Below are 19,519 nucleotides of genomic sequence, written 5' to 3'. Positions count from 1 at the left end.
TTCCTTCCTTTTCTTTCACAGCCCTGTTAAAGTTTTGCTGTGGTTATTAAATTCGACATGGGTTTTATCTAGTATTTTTAAATAATTAATTTTTTTATTGAATGTTTTTAATATTTTAAATCAGTTTAATTGATGTATTGATATCAAAAATAATTTTTTTTAAATAAAAAATATATTATACAACAGTCGCTACTATGTTTTCAAATAACTGCTAAATAGATTTGCTTAAACAATATGCAATAATTGAAAGAGATTAAGTTTTAATTTAAATTGAGAAGGATTGAAACTTTCAGCTAAAATATAAAATTGGAATTATTTTGATTTTTACTAATGTTTAGCAATTCTTTTTCTTGATGTTTAGTTTGCTTGATAAATACATACACGCACTATCAAAATTAAAGAAAAATGTCAAGTTCATTGGGAAAATTGGTAAGAGGATAAAAAGGAGCGAACAGCAAGGACTGGGGAAGATGAGAGTTGCTGGCTAACTTTGCCCCACCTGCCTCCACTTTAGTGGTTCCTCTTTCAGCTTTATATATCCCATCCATCCTTTCCTTTGCCTTTCAGGTCCCGTGTCATGTGTCACCACCACTTCACATCCTCCGAAATCCAATCGCTAAAACAAGCCATAAATCCCATCTCAACCTGCATTGTATACCTTGCCGAGGTAGATACTATAAAAGAAAACATTCAGATGGTTAGATAGACAGGTACCTGCATTTGTTTCCTCAGCATTAGTTGGAGAAATCCTTGGTGGAAAAGGAAAATGTCAGCTGCTGTAAGGACTCGCTCAGCATCCCAAGAAGTTTCTTTCAGTAATGAGATGGAGAATCTAGGACTAAATGACCACAACATCAAGGCTGCTGCTGCTGCTGCAGCAGCAGCAGCAGCTGAAGAAGAAGCAGAGAAGGACCATGAAGAAGATGATTCTGTTGATGATATTGAAGAAGATGGCTCCAAGCTCCAGTCTGATCGTAAGGAATTGGATCTTGGGCCTCAAGTTTCCCTGAAGGAGCAGCTTGAAAAAGATAAGGCACGATATCTTTCTTTAAATAGTTGGAGTAAAGTCTATATATACTTGAAAATCTTATATTATGATCATATACCAACAATTTCTCTGCAGGATGATGACAGCTTAAGGAGATGGAAGGAACAGCTACTTGGGAGTGTTGATATGTCTGCTGTAGGAGGTATTAATCTTGCCCCATTTTTTTTCCTTTCTATTTTCGGGTCTATAAAGTAAAGAAACCAAATTCTCCATCCTTGTAATTTTCAGTACACAGATCTTTCTTTCAGCCATGACCTCATGAATTTTCAGTAACCATCCCTTCAAAGTACAAATTTGTAACGACAGAGCAGCTACTTGTAAACATTTAATTATTAAAAAATTAAATGAAATTACAAAATATTATTTATATTATTTTTTAACACGATGTATCAAACTAGATAATTCAATAAGCAGCTTAAGCACCGAGTCATTTCATGCTTCAACTTAATTATAATCTTGAAATCTAGCGAAGCAAAAGCCTTTAATCTTCTCTTGCTGGATTTCATCAGAAAGCAAAGAACCAGAAGTGAAGATATTAAGTCTTTCAATCTTATGCCCGGGCCGTCCAGATCTTGTAGTGCCATATCCATTCAATAGTAATTCAAAGAGCAGTAGCCTCTTCACCCTCAAGGAAGGAAGCCTGTACCACCTCAAGTTATGCTTCACTGTCTCCAACAACCTTGTATCTGGTCTCAAGTACACCAATACTGTCTGGAAGACAGGCGTGAGAGGTGAGTTATATAACCATACCATAGCACACACATATATCAGTAATTAGTCTCAGTGGTTCTTCTGGCATGCAGTGGACCGTACAAAGGTGATGCTTGGTACCTTCAGCCCACAAAAAGAGCCTTACAGATATGAACTAGAAGAAGAAACGACCCCTTCAGGCATTTTTGCTAGGGGCTCTTATTCTGCTAGAACCAAGGTAATTTATAACAAGTATTAGTATATAATTGACTGTTTACACAAATTGCTTCAAAAATTAAAGATTTTGATTGACAAAGTTGGTTTCTTCTACTTCTTTTGGCTTCAGATCGTGGATGATGATGGGAAATGCTATTTGGATGTCAGCTACTGCTTTGAAATCCAGAAACGCTGGCCTTCGAGCTAGCTTTAGAAGATTTTGCGCATCCATCACTATACATCATTGGCTCCATTGCTTAATTGCCACTAGTACTTGATTGATCGTGCATGTAACCCAATATTTTAGTTAGTGATATTTTGTTGCTTTGGTATGTTAGTTGTTGTAATATCTGATTAAAATCATCAGACAATGAGTTGCAACTCAATTCTTATTAATTCTTTCTTTATTTTATAAGAAAATTTTACACAGATTTAATGGAAAATCTTTCTTTATGATAAATAAAAAAGTTAAAAATCTCAAATCCACTATAATGAAAAGTATAAAAATTTATTTTCTTTTTGTTTCTTCATTTGTTGATCTCTCTTTCTTTCTTTATATAATGATTATTGCTTCATTTGAGTGCATAGCCTTGAGATTCTTGAAGACATTGTTTTTTTATGTATTTTAAAAATATATTTTATTAAAAAATTATTAAATTAATATTTTTTTAATATTTTTTATGGTTTTAATGTGCTGATTTAAAAAAATTAAATTAATATTTTTTTTTAGTATTTTTTATGGTTTTAATGGGCTGATTTAAAAATTTTTAAAAAACTATTTTAATATATTTTCAACAAAAACAAATATTTTTTAAAAATACCATCTATCACGCATGTAATCTAATATTGTATCTAGTATATTCCCCTTCAATGCATAGATCTCCAAGATTTGAATATATATATATATATATAAACCTTGGCCTGGAGGGGTGAAATTAAATTAAAGATGAGGAGAAGGTGGACCACATCAGATGCATGTGACATGATTAATGGATCTAACTCTTACTGGGAGAGTTTCTTTTGCTTCCAAGTTGATGGAAGGCATGCTGCCAAAGCTTAGGTCAATTTCTTGGTGGTCCAATGCTTTATATATATAACATTAGATATGATGATAGCATGTTGGATGGATAAAACAAATAAATAAGATTGAGAAAAGGAGTCAATTAAAGAGGCTACCATGCATGATTATATATGTTATGTGTTCAATGGATTGTTTGTGAAGATAAAGGGTGCATGTGATAGAAAGAGACTTTCTTGTCTTATTGATTTCTTAATTCCCAACCCCTATTCTTGACTATATAGATTTATTACGTATTAAAGTCATTAAATACAAATTCAGTTTACAATTTAAATAGGTTAATCAATTTAAAAAATAGTTTGAAACAATGTTGTTTTGATTTTAATTTAATTAATTGGGTCGAGAGTTGATTTGCTAAGTCATTTAAGATGGATGGAGTTAATTTTCATCAAGTTTTGTTACAAGTATGTGTTCTTTATTAGAATGATTTTTGTTTTTTAAATTATTTTTTATTTAAAAATATATTAAATTAATTATTTTAACCTTTTAATATCAAAAATAAAATAAAATTTTAAAAAATTATTTCAAAGCAAGGGTTTAATAACACAGCTACGCAGACCACTCTATCTGCATGTGGATTATTCAAGAAAGGGCATGGCCATTCATCTTCTGCAAGGGATGATTAAACCAATGTTAAATTTGTTAGCTCGTAGAAAATGATTACGAATTGTTGAACAATCCAATTTCAGAGCTAAACATTGCCTTGGAAGCCCCATTTAGCAGTTGTTGCCGAGCCTCGGCAATGATTGTGGTGGTTGAGAGACAGACTTAAGTTTTCGGTGTTCATAACTGTGGGGATATTCACAATCATTCGGGCACTAAAAACTTAGCTTTAATTGTTTATGATGATCTCCTAATTAGCTTCCTCGACTCAATTTTTTTTGGATTGGCGACTATATATATATATATATATATATATATATATATATATATATATATATAATCAATTTCATCTAACCTGATTGAAAATATAAGTTAACTTATAATTTAATTAATTCAAATTAATCTTTTCAACTTGTCAACCAAACTTTGTTTGGGGTTAAATTTTAAAATTATAATTGGAAGATTACAAAGGTTATTTTTTGAGTTATTTTGATATGAAATAAAGGGAAAATAATTTTCCAGCCAATTAGTTTATTTTTTAAAAAAAAATAGATTTCAATTTTAGAAATGCACTGTTTCGGGTTAAATTTTAAAATTATAATTGAAAGATTACAAAAGTTATTTTTTAAGTTATTTTGATATGAAATTAAAGGGAAAATCATTATCTAGCTAATTAGTTTCCTTCTTGAAAAAAAATTTAGATTTTAATTTTAGAGATGCATTGAATTATTGATCCATGCTACGTTATAAATCAGATTAATTTTTTAATATAAAAACCTATTTAAAATTTTTTAACATGTTTTATAATATAAAAAGACATGTAAAGATTCATTTGATATAACCTAATCAATTTAAAAAATTTAAAAATAAATGATCCAAGTTAATTCTTCAAATACATGACTAATTCATGAGACTAATATAACCTAATAAAAAATAAATTAAATTTATTATCAATCAAATATTTAAAAAAATAAATTTAATAAAAATTAATAATTAAAAATTTTAATATTAAAAAAAAATTAAAAAAAAATGTGAATTCCTGTACTCAATTACTGTTTCGAAGAGTAGTAATTTACCACAAGTTTCGTTACGAGGGCTTATTTTTCTCATAGAAAACGTATTTCGTGCCTCAGGCCATCAAGTACGATTTTTTCTCCATAAATAAATAATTTTTCTTTTAAGATGGATGGAGTTAATTTTCATCAAGTTTTGTTACAAGTATGTGTTCTTTATTAGAATGATTTTTGTTTTTTAAATTATTTTTTATTTAAAAATATATTAAATTAATTATTTTAACCTTTTAATATCAAAAATAAAATAAAATTTTAAAAAATTATTTCAAAGCAAGGGTTTAATAACACAGCTACGCAGACCACTCTATCTGCATGTGGATTATTCAAGAAAGGGCATGGCCATTCATCTTCTGCAAGGGATGATTAAACCAATGTTAAATTTGTTAGCTCGTAGAAAATGATTACGAATTGTTGAACAATCCAATTTCAGAGCTAAACATTGCCTTGGAAGCCCCATTTAGCAGTTGTTGCCGAGCCTCGGCAATGATTGTGTTGGTTGAGAGACAGACTTAAGTTTTCGGTGTTCATAACTGTGGGGATATTCACAATCATTCGGGCACTAAAAACTTAGCTTTAATTGTTTATGATGATCTCCTAATTAGCTTCCTCGACTCAATTTTTTTTGGATTGGCGACAATATATATATATATATATATATATAAACAATTTCATCTAACCTGATAAAAAATGTAAGTTAACTTATAATTTAATTAATTCAAATTAATTTTTTCAATTCGTGAACCAAACTTTATTTCGGGTTAAATTTTAAAATTATAACTTAGAGATTACAAAAGTTATTTTTTGAGTTATTTTGATATTAAATTAAAAGGAAAATCATTTTCCTCCTTGAAAAAGAATTTAGATTTCAATTCCAAAGATACACTATTTCAAGTTAAATTTTAAAATTATAATAAAAATATTATGAAAGTTATTTTTTGAGTTATTTTGATATAAAATTAAAGGGAAAATCATTTTCCAGCCAATTATTTTCCTTCTTGAAAAAAAATTTAGATTTCAATTTTAGAGATATTTCAGGTTAAATTTTAAAATTATGACTGAAAGATTGCAAAAGTTATTTTTTGAGTTATTTTGATATGAAATTAAAGGGAAAATCATTTTCCAGCTAATTACTATCCTTCTTGGAAAAAAAAATTCAATTTTAGAGATGTGCTATTTCAAGTTAAATTTTAAAATTAGAATTTAAAGATTGCAAAAGTTATTTATTGAGTTATTTTGATATGAAATTAAAAGAAAAATCATTTTTCAGCTAATTAGTTTCCTTCTTGAAAAAAAAAAAACATGGTTTATTGATCCATGTTACTTTGTAAATAAGATTAATCTTTTTAATATAAAAAAATATTTAAAAATTCATAACATATTTTATAATATAAAAAAATATAAAAATTAATTTGATATAATTTAATCAATTTAAAAAGTTCAAAAACAAATAATCCAAGTTAACCCTTCAAAAATATAATTAAGTTACGAAACTAATATAACCTAATAAAAAATAAAGTAAATGTATTATCAATTAAATAGTTTAAAAAATAAATTTAATAAAAATTAATAATTAAAAATTTTAATATTAAAAAAAAAATTAAAAAAAAAAGAAAGAGCTGTGAATTTCTGTACTCAATTACTGTTTCGAAGAGTAGAAATTCACCACAAGTCTCGTTACGAGGGCTTATTTTTCTCATAGAAAACGTATTTTGTGCCTCAGGCCCTCAAGTACGATTTTTTCTCATAAATAAATAACTTTTCTCACGTTTAACTTTTCTCTGTTTTTTTAAGTATAATTATGGTTACTTTTTAAATAATATAAAATGATAATATTTTTTTTAAATTATTTTTAACATCAACACGTCAAAACATACAAAACATATTAAATTTTAATAAAAATAAATATTGAATTTTTTGAAAACACATTGCACTGCCGTATTCCTAATTCCTAAACGGTGCCTTACTCGAGTCCTAAATGCCTATGATTCATTTGGGCATGCCCTCCATTCTCATGCTTCCACTCTCCTTCATGCACACTTTTCATTTATAAACCCTAACAGGTAAGACGTGACACCAACATGCATATGCATTCCCTCTATGAAACAATTCATTAATCTTTTTTATTTATTTATTTACGTTATAGACACTCATTAACCTCGTTGAAATCTTCTTAAACCACGAAAAAAACAGAAAATTAATCTTTTTTATTTATTTATTTACGTTATAGACACTCATTAACCTCGTTGAAATCTTCTTAAACCACGAAAAAAACAGAAAGCTCCATTAACATAGACAACCAAATGTACAGCACGAGGTCTAGCTAGTAAATTTATTCCGTCTCTCTGTACAAACCATGGCAAAACTCTTCGGGACATAAAACCAATTTGCTAGGAAAGGATTGTTTAGACAGGAAATAACTAAATCAATCATCAAAACAAAATCCACTCTATGCACAGTGAAATCCATAGTCCAACAAAGCAAACTTCACATGCAAACCAATCTTACCACCATCTGTGACTAGCTTAGCAGCAGTAACCAGCCAGTGTCCTGGAGCATCATGCGGACCCTTCACAACCTCAGCCACATCCACATATTTAAGCAGCTTTTTTGAGCGAATTGGAACAGGAGGACCATCTGGATACACACCAGAGTTAATTGCGGCAGGACCTTGCTTGTCAGGAGCAGTGGTTGCTCGCTGAGTAAATGTGAATGTTGTGCTGAGATTTGTCAGAAAACTTGATTTTTGAGATGCTTCTGGAGCTGCAGCCCATGCTGTCTTCCGAATGGTACAGTTGGGTATATGTGTAAAAAGAAGACGGAGGTGAAGTACTGTCTTTGGCCACCGCCCTTTGCAAAGGAGCTGCACACCGGTTACAATAAACACGCCACTTGTATCTCCCTGCAACCAGCTGGGATCGTGCTTAACAACAGACGTGCACACCTTTGAGTATCTCCTCCATCTAATTGGTTCCAAAAACTGGTCGTTAGATCTATAATCATCAGAGCCTCGCCACTGACATGGCATGCATGTTATGGGGTTGGCTGATGGGAAGGTCATGATATTTGGAAGGCTTGAGAGATGTTGTAGATGAAGTGCTAATCGATTGCATTTCTTCCCTTCCAAGTACAAACGTAGGCCAACCACAGGTTTTTTATCACTTGAAACCTGAAATGATGTGTAAAATTGAGAAATTTAGGATGGTAATTGAAATTTCCATTTATTTTGCTAAATTTGAAATCTGAAATGTGATGATTGATTTCTCCAATTTAGATGCCAAACTGATACAAACAAAATTCATCTGCAATAATTATGGAAAATATTTGGATTAGATTTGAAATATCCATATGATATGAATCCTCATTAGATATTAATAAGCAGCACTGCTGGAGCAACTCAAGCCCTAACATTTGCAAAATGAGCATGCAATTCTTTTGCTTAAAAGCAAGACTTTCCACACTAAACATTAATGAAAACTTTATTCAAAAAAAGTAATTATGCCTTTTGATCACTTCCTTTATTAGCATTAAAAAATATAAAAACCCCAAAACTTGGACGAGAGATCAAAATACTATACAAGAACAGACCATATTTCTCACAACTTACATAGGATCACTCAATACCACATCTGACCTGCACACCACAACAATAGATCTTGCATGCAAGACGACGACCACAACAAGAAAACAAAATGCAATGGTATACTAGCATCCAGTCCAACAACTTAAGTTGCTAGATGGAGGGGCCAAACACCATATTAAGGTCACAAAGAAACCTACGCATTAGTGAACATTAATTTTTACTTGACACAATACGAAGATATCAAGCTAAATATATATAGTGAAGTAAAATCAGAGGTAACACAAGCGACTACTATATAGAGAATAATCCTTTTTTCCACTTTTATAGTACCTGGCTAGGGCTGACATAGATCTTATGTCCCAAAAAGCTGAACTGCAAGGAAGGGTAAGAAGTTCTCTTCCTTTGATGCCTTAAAGGCAGCTCGCAAAACATAGGTGCCCATTGCTTTGGAACTTGAAATTCCAAGAAGCATTGTAAATCATCTGGAGCAGGCTTGTCTGAACACACAGATTACAAATCCATAAGAGATCATTTTCATTTTATGAACACGTGTGATCCAATATGTGCAAGGAAATGGCAACTAAATCAAGAAGTTAAAACCCGTAGAGCTAGGATTGTATGATACAGAATAAAAAAAGAAGAAGGAAAAATATAAGGGGTGAAAGAGATACAACACAATAGCTGTACATACAAAACACATTAAAGGATTCTAGCTAGTTTAACATGTAAGTCACTCGTGTCACGTGTTGCACAAAGTGACCTTGGTTCAAGACCTGCTCAAACCAAGATGGAGGCTTATGGAAAGGGGAGGGTGATCACCTGCTATGCAGCTCAATCTTATTGGACCTTAAAGAAAAGAAAAGAAACACGCATGGTCTGGTCTGCACCATTACCTTGGAAAATAATAAAACTAAACAAGGGACCACATAGAGAGAGCTTCAGCTTCAAAATTCTAACCCTGCTCCAATTACCATGAAAACAACTCAAAAGATCATGACCTATGTAACCAGCAATTCCTCTTAAGGATTGAGATTTGGGTATTTGAGGTTTTATGTAGTTTCACCATTTCACCCACAAGGCATTTGCTGAATGTCGGATGCCTTCACAGCACATTGAAAACCAAAAAGAAGCGGGAATTCATGATCACAATGCAGTTGACACTAGCTAGTTAAGGCATCCTCTTTATTATGAAAATCCAATTAAGGTATCACAATCTTGTTATAGTCTCTGCAATGCTAGCCTTGTACTTTTGCATAACCATCAATGGAATTCATAGTAGTTTCATTTTTAATGATATATGTGTGACTGCCAAAGCTCTCATACATAGGCTAGTAAACCCCACATGTATTATAATTGCTCTTTCCCCCTGTTTGGTCTCAGGAGCACTTACAACGTAGATACAAGTTGATTGCATGACTAAGATAACCACTTCCGGGAATCCCAGTAAGAAGAGATGTTATTGGTACAAATTTGAATAGAATTGCTTCAGGATTAGCTGGTACTGTCTGGAGCCAATTGGAGTGACTGTTTGAGAACACATCTCCTCCTCTTTTTGAACAAATGATGGTGATTCCCTGTCCAACTTAAAAACGAGATTTGAGGAAAAGAAATTATGTTTGTTACTGAGTAGATTCATAGTACATCTTGTTCGACTTACATCCTTGCTTGAGGTTTCTGTAATGCTAGTCAGCTGCATGGTGTTTGACTGCAAAATACGATTGAAGACCTCGGGAACCTATATCAAACCATGACATTCAGAAATTTATATATAAAACATCGAGAAATTAAATTCCAGTGTGTAGAAGAACAACAGATACTTGTTTTCCATCTCTTGCACTCCTCTGTAGAAGGGACGGACTTCTTCTGTCTGAAAACAGATAGTCTCCAAGATCTTCCAAGTGCTTTCTCACCTCAGCAGGGGGAATTGGTGAGGAAGGTTTTTGTTTTACACAAATTAAGTCTTGACCCCCAACAGCCATCCCTATTACTATGTGTGTGCCGTATGTATGGATGAACCTGCCTAATAAAATTAATAAGCATCCATGTGCCAGAATAACACAAATCAAGTAGGAGTCTAAATTGCATCAGATCAACAAAAAATATTTTCACAGGCCATATCATGGCTAAAAAACAAGAACCAAGGAATAAGGTATTTCAATAAGCCTAACAAGAAAAGGATACTCCCTCTGCCCCAAAGATTTTGTCCACCTTTCCATTTTGTGATGTCCAAAAATTGTTCTGTGATAAAAAAGTTCATAACTGTTTGATTTTCCTGTTACATCCCAATTAAAATTCACTTTAGTTCTTTAAATTCAACTACTTTCTCCCTCATTAACTTAAATTTAAAAACAAATCTTCAATTTTTGTATTCTTGAAACATAATTGTGGTGACTTAGAGAGTAAATGTCTCAATTTTTTAATTAAAATTTTAAGGCTTCATTATGATCTTTGTATATGTATATTGTGAGTTATTAAAAAAAAATTAGCGTGCGTGATATAAAAAAATATTGTGGTATACATCATAAGGAAAAATAAAAGCAATTAATTGCTATATCTTAATTTGTGTGAAAAGTCAAAGAGGACTAAAACAATGAGACATGGTGAGTATATGAAGGAACGATATGATAGACATCATAAAATACTTTCTGAATTTCTTCTTCTTTAATTACTTGCATGAAAGAGCATTAGTTTTCACTATTGCACACACTCACAAGAGAGGGACACAAAGTCATATTTGCTTAGTAGCCTAGAATTTGCGGCAAACAATTGTTTGTTTTCAATACCGAATCATGGATGATTACCAGTAGGATGGAGAATTAATGATCTTTATTTGGGTTTGGAAGGATTGCCAGCCTAGGAAACATATGCTATTTATGCAATTATTTTTTTTCATGAAGAAAAATGACAAGATATTCAAGGATTGTATCCTTGCTTCTTTGTGGTGTAGTGGATTAATCAGCATTTCTTGTGGCTTGTTGGTTTGTGTTTGACCATAAACCATCGGTCAAGGGTTCAAACTTCAAAGTTGGTGGAGAGATGAGAAGGGTAGGGTATTAAAAAATTACAAACTATGAAACTCAGTGGGATTGGAGTGCTTTTTATTTTTCTTATGTTCCTTTTCATTTTCTTTCACTTCTTGAAGGATGTCTTATTCTCCAAATATCATTTGTATATTCTTCCTCTTAATATATTGCTTTCATTGAACAATTTTTTAGCTATCAGCTTTGTTCATTTTATCTTAACAATGCTAAATAAAAAATCAGCCCAAAATGTTTAACTGAAAGGCTTTGGATCCTAAAGTACCCATCCAAATTTGGCTAGGGAAAAATCTTATCCTCGATTTATCCAATAAAACTAGAGATTTAACACAATTACATGCTAAGGAATGGCCATTCTAGAGTCTAGAATGATGCCAACGATCAGATATAACTATAAAAGCATCAGTTGAAGACAAAGCTGGAAATTTGAAGAACACAAGATTCCAAGAGTAGAAGAGGTAAAATTAAATTAGAAATATCATGCATTACATTGTCCATGGATGATTAAGTCCTATTTTGGTGTCTTTAAGCTCTTGCTTTTGATGTGGTTGCAGCTGTGAAAAAAATTTAATGTCTTTGGTAAAAAAAACTGTTAGGATGATAAAAGTAGACAATCATTACTCAAGTCAAAATGGATGAAAAAATCATATGTTTATATTTATCTGTCTTATGCATTCAACATTTGGCTGATTGTATAGGGATTTCTATATAAAGAGTTTTTACAGCTAAGAAATTTGGTATTGTATAATATTTGTAATGATCATGTTTGACTGCTATGTGAGACTTCTCTAGCTGACGGTGTTACTCACATTAGAAAACATGGTGGGAAAATCTGTCATGTTTACCAAACACTTCCAATAGTGAAGTTGAGGCCAAAAGCAGCCTCTATCGGACTACCAAACAGGCAATAACTGAATAGTGGTGGTGATGCAGTGACAACGTCATGGTTAGGGAAGCATTGCGCTTTATGAGAATCTAAGGCCAAAGTTAAGGACCCTAGCATGAAGCATAAATCTTTAGTTCTAAATATAAGTGCCCGCGGTTGCTTTAAAAGTTTAGTTGAGTGGTTAGAACGAGCAGTAACTAATAGTGAGAGGACACAAGGTGATTTTCACCCCTGTAATTTCTAGATTAATGTATGATTTGATGTTTTCTAGGCCTAGGTTTAATGTTGATGATTTTTAAAATTGGAGTCTCGCTAAGGGCTATAACATTCTATTTCTAATTAGTGTTCTGATCTTTAAGTTCTGTTGCAGGCTATGCACCATGGGTTTAGTATTGTTTTTTCCTCTCTTCTTAATCCCCTACTTTCAATCTTCTTTATTCTCCCTTAATTGTATATTTTTCTTGTTCTTCTAAAACACAAGGAATCCAAAATGTTGTCAAGTATGTATTCTGAACGACCTTGGTTAATGTCAAAAAATGATTTATTTTCATAAATACCGAAAAGATACCTGGACAACAATGCAGGATCCCAACGAGGAGGCACAGACTTCTTTACTTCATCTTTCAGTGTTAATCGAGATGCTGTCAGGTGCAAATAGTACAATGAGATGAAGTAGCCATCAAAAGCAAGAAACTTGGAGTCTGTAGTATCATGAAGCCAGTCTCCACTTAAATCAAAAATAGCATTATGATAGCCAGAAGGAACTTTTCCTTGGATTGAAGATTTATGATTAAGTAGCTCTGACATCTGCAAGGGAAGATGAAGACAAAAAGAAAGAAAACTTGAATACTGATCCAGGACATGATGCTTATTATGAATTACTTCATTTAGACTTGGATACAGATGTAAACAGAACAACAAAAACATTTCAATGACATTTCGTATGAAAATATACTTTTTAAATTGCATGCAGAATCCAAAATCAATTGCATAAGTGAGGACCAGAATCAAGCATGATCAAATCAATAGCCTTGCCTGTCACTAAAGTCATATGTAAGATTACATAGTTCCAGAGACGCGATTTAGTGAGAAATATGGTTCACAGGACAAGTCGTTGCAGACATGTAGGCATAAGGGCACTGCTTATCCATAGATCTTACAAAATGAAGGTGCTTATCAGAATTAAAAATAAACAAATAAATAAAGAAGAAGTTTTACTAGCCACACTTCTAATCACTTTGTTATATTACCCTCAATTGACCACGTTTGCATGATTCATGTAGCTTTTATCAACACTATTCCAGAATAATTCTTCTATGGAGCACTATAATCTGATATTAGGCTTAATCCTTTATAATGCTCTGCTCTGTGAAATCTGGATTTTCCTTTTTTAAAGAACTTTTCCATTTGAAAAGTTGCTGAGCTAGGCTCACCGACACCTCATTGTGTCAGACAGCTTTGCTGAAGCTCTCAAATTTCATTTAACTACAAACTCATAACATAAGCTTTTCCAGGACATCATTTTCTTAACTACTACTTTTCTGACATCGACAAATTCAGTTGCAAATTGTCCATCAGTCAAAGGAAAACCCAAAGAGCTAGCATCGAATAAGGCCTATCATCTAATCATCTCAAGGAAACTCTATCCAAACCGAACCTTTATGACAAGAAATTATGCTTATACCTACTAGCATCTCTAAATCTCCCATTTTAATTATTTCTACGAGCATTAAGACTCCAAACCTAGTTCATAGATTCTTCATTTTAAAATACCAAATCATTCCAAGAGATCATCTGTCCATAGAGTATGGGTGGGGATGATGCCACTCCATGAGTTCATAATGGCACTCCACACTAGCTAGTTTCCCAGTACATCTTTTCATTGTAATGTGAAGTGCTTTAACAAACCCGTGGAGAAAATTCATCATCACCCATAATCTATATTCCATCAAAATATCAGAGGTTCCAGATTCCAAACCTACTTATCCTTTCACTTCAGTAGATTAACTAAGTAGTTTTCACTTTCTTCAATCTCTGTTGCCCACTCCACTTCAGTTATTCATACATTGAATCTTATTGTGCTCGCACATCGCATGCCACTACCAACCCCACCAAAATTTGACTGCTTTTGAAATTACTAAAGCCACTAGGCCCTCCAAACAATATCACCCTGTCGCTTTAGTGGGGAAGAAAAGGACCTCTAGCAGAAGTTAAATCCAGTCTAGCATCAAGTGATAAAGAAGTTGGACCTCCAAAATAACCCTCGATTGCTCATCGAACTTAATAAATTGAATTCCAATAATAGCAAAAGATTACAGCTTTAGTCCAAGACTCCATATCCCCCTCAACAAAACAAACCCAGAATAGAAAAGAGCATTCTTCATACTAAATGCCTAAAACACATAGCAAACACAGTTCAAACAATTATCACATAGAAAAACAGATCAGCCACTGCCACTCATGCAACAAAAACGACAGCAGGCTGGTTAGCCCAAAAAAGAGAAGAGAATTTATATAATTCACCATACAATAATTTACCAACTGAGAAAAAAAAAAAGAAAAAAATACAAAATCTGACCTGATTGAACTCAAGAACATCAGATTTGTATCGAGTCCTGTCACCTTTATCACATCTAATATCCTCAGAAACGTTAGAGATAGTAAGGCCACCAGGAAACACAACATCCCTTTTGTTAGTTTCATCCAAAAGCACCAATCTTTCATTATTACTACTCATTCCCTTAGCATATTTCAATCTGAAATCACTACTCAGATCGAACCCTTTTCCTAAAGCCTCTATTGCCCTCACTTCCACTGGCTTCTGTGCCCAGTACTCCATTTTTCGTATCCTTTTTGGGAAGCCAATTTCCCTTGAAAATGAAAACGTTAGCGTCCTATCGTCTTCAAGAAAAGGGAAGCTGGGTTTGGTACTCTATTATTGAAGAAGATGGACGGTCTCAATATTTGACTATATCGAATGCTCGAAGCTGTACGTAACTTGGATCTTTCTGTTTCAAAACGCAAAGGACATCAAGGTAATCAGGTAGGTGGGTCCAGCTGGTGTTGACTGGTTAAAACTTGAAATTAAAACCATATTTATCATTGAGTTTTTTTTTTATAGTTTTTATTACAGTAAAACAAAAAAGTTAGAAGTAAAAAAAAGCACAGCTTTAAAAATTACAATGCTACCTGCGACACGTAAGTTACAGTTATTATCTAAGTAAATAAAGTACAGTTTTCAAATTTAGAAAAAAAAATTAAAATTAAAAATAATTAACATCATTTTAGATCAAAATTCAGAATTAATGTGTTCAGACTTATCTAAGTGTAGCTAAATTTTTAATTTTGATTACCTCAACTTTTAACCCCATTCAACTCAAATTAAATCTTGGATTTAAATAATAAAAACTCTGAGAAATTAGGTTTTTATAAATTTACAATAAAAAATAGTGTAATAGCAATTCCTTTATTATTTTTCTTCACTCAAATTAAATCTTGAATTTAAATAATAAAAAATAAAGAAACTAGGTTTTTATAGATTCATGGCAAAAAAAATAGTGCGAGAGCAATTATTTTATTATTTTTCTTTACTCAAATTAAATCTTGAATTTAAATAATAAAAACTTGAGAAATTAGATTTTTATATATTCACAGCAAAAAAATAGTGCGAGAGCAATTACCTTATTATTTTTCTTCACTCAAATTAAATCTTGAATTTAAATAATAAAAACTTGAGAAACTAATTTTTTATAGATTAACAGAAAAAAAAATATATAAAAGCAATTACCTTATTATTTTTCTTCGCTGAAAGTATATTTTATTTATGTGTTCGCTTAGATTTTATATTTAATACTATCATATATAATATTTAAAAAAATAACTTTTAATATATTAAAATAATTTTTTATTTTTTTATTTTTATTATTAACCTTTAAAAATTATTATATTAGCTTGATGGATTTATTCGGTGAGATATAACATAGATTTTTGAATATTTGTTATAAGATGGTCAAAAATCACTCAATAAGAAGTTTCATATTCAAATCCCATTACTGAATTTTTCTTTGAAATAGTGTATCTATATTTAATTATTTTAATTTATTTAAAGATCTCAAGCTTTTAACTTGACATATATATATATATATTATAGCCGTTTCTAATAATTAAATGAAACATATTATTGGTCAATTGTTTGCCCTACGACCCCTACCCGCTGTTCTTTTCTACTCCATGTGGCGATGAAAGAACAACTGCTGCTTTGTACCTTCGGAGTGCAATTTTATCCTTTTTTTTATTTTATTTTATTTTATTTTTGTCCTCCTTAATACTCAACGTACGGGAGGTCAGCAATTTTATCCTTTTTTTTATTTTATTTTTTTCCTCCTTAATAATCAACGTACGGGAGGTCGCTGTCACCTTGTCAGGCTATCCAGAGTCCAGACAGACGTGCTGTTGAATTGAAAAAATAATCCATTTGGACCGTTTCTATTGATGCTTTATTTCATGGAACTTGGACCCTGGATCAGTTTTACTCAGGTAGTGTTCGAAAATTTCATTTTAAATTATTAATTTTTTTACTTTTTTAGATTATTTTAAAATAGTTATGTTAAAAATAATATTTTAAAAATAAACATTAATATTATAATATATTTTTAAATAAAAATTAATTTAACCGGTCTTATATACTCTACTAGCTATTAAATGTTGTAAGTTCAAAATTAGGATCACTTAATTTAATAACTCAACTTATTAATTTAAAATTTGGTTTAAATTTAATTTTAAATTAAAATTAATAGAATTTATTAAATCACACATTGTCAGTAAAGATTAGCTTAACTAAAAAAATCTTGAAATAAAATTAGTTTATATTCACTAATCTAAACATAAATTAACTATTTATTAAAAAAGATAATTAGATTATTTTTTTTTAAATCAAACTAATTTAAACATACCAATTTTAGTTCGGTCATGTTATTTAAAAAAATTTATTCAAACTAATTTGGTTTGATTTTTTTTTTTTTGGTTTGGTTTTTTTTAGTTTGTGTTAGTTTTTTTAAGATTTTTTTGGTTATTTTTTTCAGTTTTAGACTAATAAAACTAAATCAAATATGTTGGTTTTTTAAAAATTTTAATTGATTTTTTTATAATTTTATTTTTTAAATTATTTTAATTTAATCAGTTTTTTTTAATTTTTGTGATTGCCCCTACTTTTCATACACGTGATTCCATTCAAAACCAGGCCGATTTCAATAACTGGTTTGAATAAAAACTATCTTCTTGGACTTGCCTTTCTTTTTAAATCGGATACCTCCAACCATTTATGATTATTTATTTTGAAAGTACACGTCATTTACTATCGATAGAGCAACGCACAGTGAAACTGTGATTGAAAATTAGTGGCTTAATAATCGGATTGTTGAATGTTGATTTTTAAAAAGTATTTTAAAAAAATTATTAAAAAATATTTTTTTTTTATTAAAAAATATTTTTAATATTAAAAAAATTAAAAACAGAAAACAAAATTCAAGATATAGCGGATCAGTGGTTGAATGGTCGAGACAAACAATTTTTTTTAAAAGAAAGCCTATATATCCTAATAAAAGATTAATCCCTCGGAATTTTTTTATAAATTGGAGAACCATCAACGCACAGAGAGCAATCCCATGATATATCTCTCTGTACATATAATAAAAAAAAAAATTGGAGAACAAGGCTATACATAAGATGTTCACAATTATTTTTAAAGTTCTCGGTATTGTATTTTAAAGTATTTTTTAAAATATTTTTTATTTTAATTTTATTTTGAACATTAACATATCAAATTAAAATATTATAAAGTATAATGATATTTGATAATTGATAAAATTATCGAAATCAAAATTCAAATGTTGTATTAAGAGTTTTAGAGCTGCAATCAATTAATAAAATAAATATGAGATATCTATCAGATAATTCCATAGTTTGATAATATAAAAAGTCAAGTTGATGTGTTTCTTCAAAGAGAGCTTAGTACCGATCAAAGTAGTTATTCTCTTGACTGTCATTTATTTTGAAAAATTAGTTCAAGTTTTAATTAAGAATTTAATTAGTTTTAACATTAATAAAATGACAATATAAAAATGACTTTTTAGGAGGGAATATATATATATATATACACACACACCCTTTCATATTGTCAACATTAAAAAAGCAATTCAAAAAAATAAACAATTCAAAAATATAAAAATTAAAATAATTAATAACTATTATATTAATATTATTTTAACAGCCAACAACAACAACAACATAATAATAACAATAATAATAATAGTGTTGTTGTTATTGCTGCTGCCGCTACCGAAGCTGCAACTATTATCATTGTCATTATTATTATTATCACAATAATTATTATTAGTATTTTTATTATCATTATTATTTTTTTATTTTTTTATTATTACTATAATTATCATTACTACTACTATTATTTTTATAATTATTATTAATAATATTATTACTATCATTATCATTATTATTAAAAAAATAAAAATTATGAACTTGATTTGAGGCATGTAATTAAAAACTATAAAAACTTTGATAAAAAAATCAAAAGAAAATGAACAAAATTAAAATCACTATTAGCATTGAAAAGAAAATCTTAAACATGATTTAAAAGATAAAATTGTAAGCTATAGACAAATTATTAAGAAATTAAAAGTAAAATGACTGAATTAAAATATTTTATATATACAAATTAAAAATCAATAATTAAATTTTTTAAAAAAACAAAACTTCAATAAAAAGAAAATAACTAGAAGAACATAAATCAAAACTCAAAAATTTGAACTTAAAACAATGAAAACCATAGTGGAAATGAAAAATGAAAATGAAAGAAGAAGAAGAAAAGATTATTGGTGATATATATCATTAAATTTAGACCACAAGTGCCAACTACACTGGAAGAAAAGATGGAGAAGAATAGTCTCAGACAAATAATAACTATTTTTTACAATAAAAAACCAATGCACATGACAATATCTTTTTTAATAAAAAAATATTATTTTAATAATAAAAAAACTAGAATACCCTTGAAAACAATAAATTAAAAATCTTACATCAAAAGATACCTTTATAATTTTATTCGTGTATAAAAATACTTAAACACTCTTATCCATTTTTTTTTTTTTTACTTCTTGAGATATTTTAATTATTTTACTATTTATAAAAATATTGAATAAATAAAACTACCCCAAACGAATTAGTAACAACTTATAAACCCCATGAAAATACCAAAATACCTATAATCCAAAGGCTTTTTTTTTTAATGGGAA

The 19,519-nt window shown here is 30.1% G+C and overlaps 2 protein-coding genes across 2 annotated transcripts; one reads left to right on the top strand and one right to left on the bottom strand.

Moving 5' to 3' along the window:
- The first annotated feature begins 454 nt into the window (after window positions 1-454).
- LOC105138393 (rho GDP-dissociation inhibitor 1-like) lies at window positions 455-2,385 on the top strand. The gene is made up of 5 exons (XM_011044445.1): window positions 455-1,033; window positions 1,124-1,190; window positions 1,558-1,779; window positions 1,852-1,976; window positions 2,085-2,385. Exons 1-5 carry the CDS (start codon window positions 767-769, stop codon window positions 2,160-2,162), a joined length of 759 nt encoding a protein of 252 aa, XP_011042747.1. The 5' UTR covers window positions 455-766; the 3' UTR covers window positions 2,163-2,385.
- Window positions 2,386-6,962: 4,577 nt separating this feature from the next.
- LOC105138392 (MACPF domain-containing protein At1g14780-like) lies at window positions 6,963-15,199 on the bottom strand. The gene is made up of 7 exons (XM_011044444.1): window positions 14,791-15,199; window positions 12,781-13,019; window positions 10,106-10,304; window positions 9,946-10,023; window positions 9,679-9,862; window positions 8,619-8,785; window positions 6,963-7,874 (listed from the first exon to the last, which is right to left on the bottom strand). Exons 1-7 carry the CDS (start codon window positions 15,049-15,051, stop codon window positions 7,155-7,157), a joined length of 1,848 nt encoding a protein of 615 aa, XP_011042746.1. The 5' UTR covers window positions 15,052-15,199; the 3' UTR covers window positions 6,963-7,154.
- Window positions 15,200-19,519: the final 4,320 nt, after the last annotated feature.

Source organism: Populus euphratica, unplaced genomic scaffold (assembly GCF_000495115.2).
Source record: "Populus euphratica unplaced genomic scaffold, PopEup_1.0 scaffold102.1, whole genome shotgun sequence".
In the NCBI taxonomy this organism is placed as follows: Eukaryota; Viridiplantae; Streptophyta; class Magnoliopsida; order Malpighiales; family Salicaceae; genus Populus; species Populus euphratica.
The sequence above is the reverse complement of the archived record's forward strand: the minus strand, read 5'-3'. Positions and strand labels throughout refer to the sequence as shown.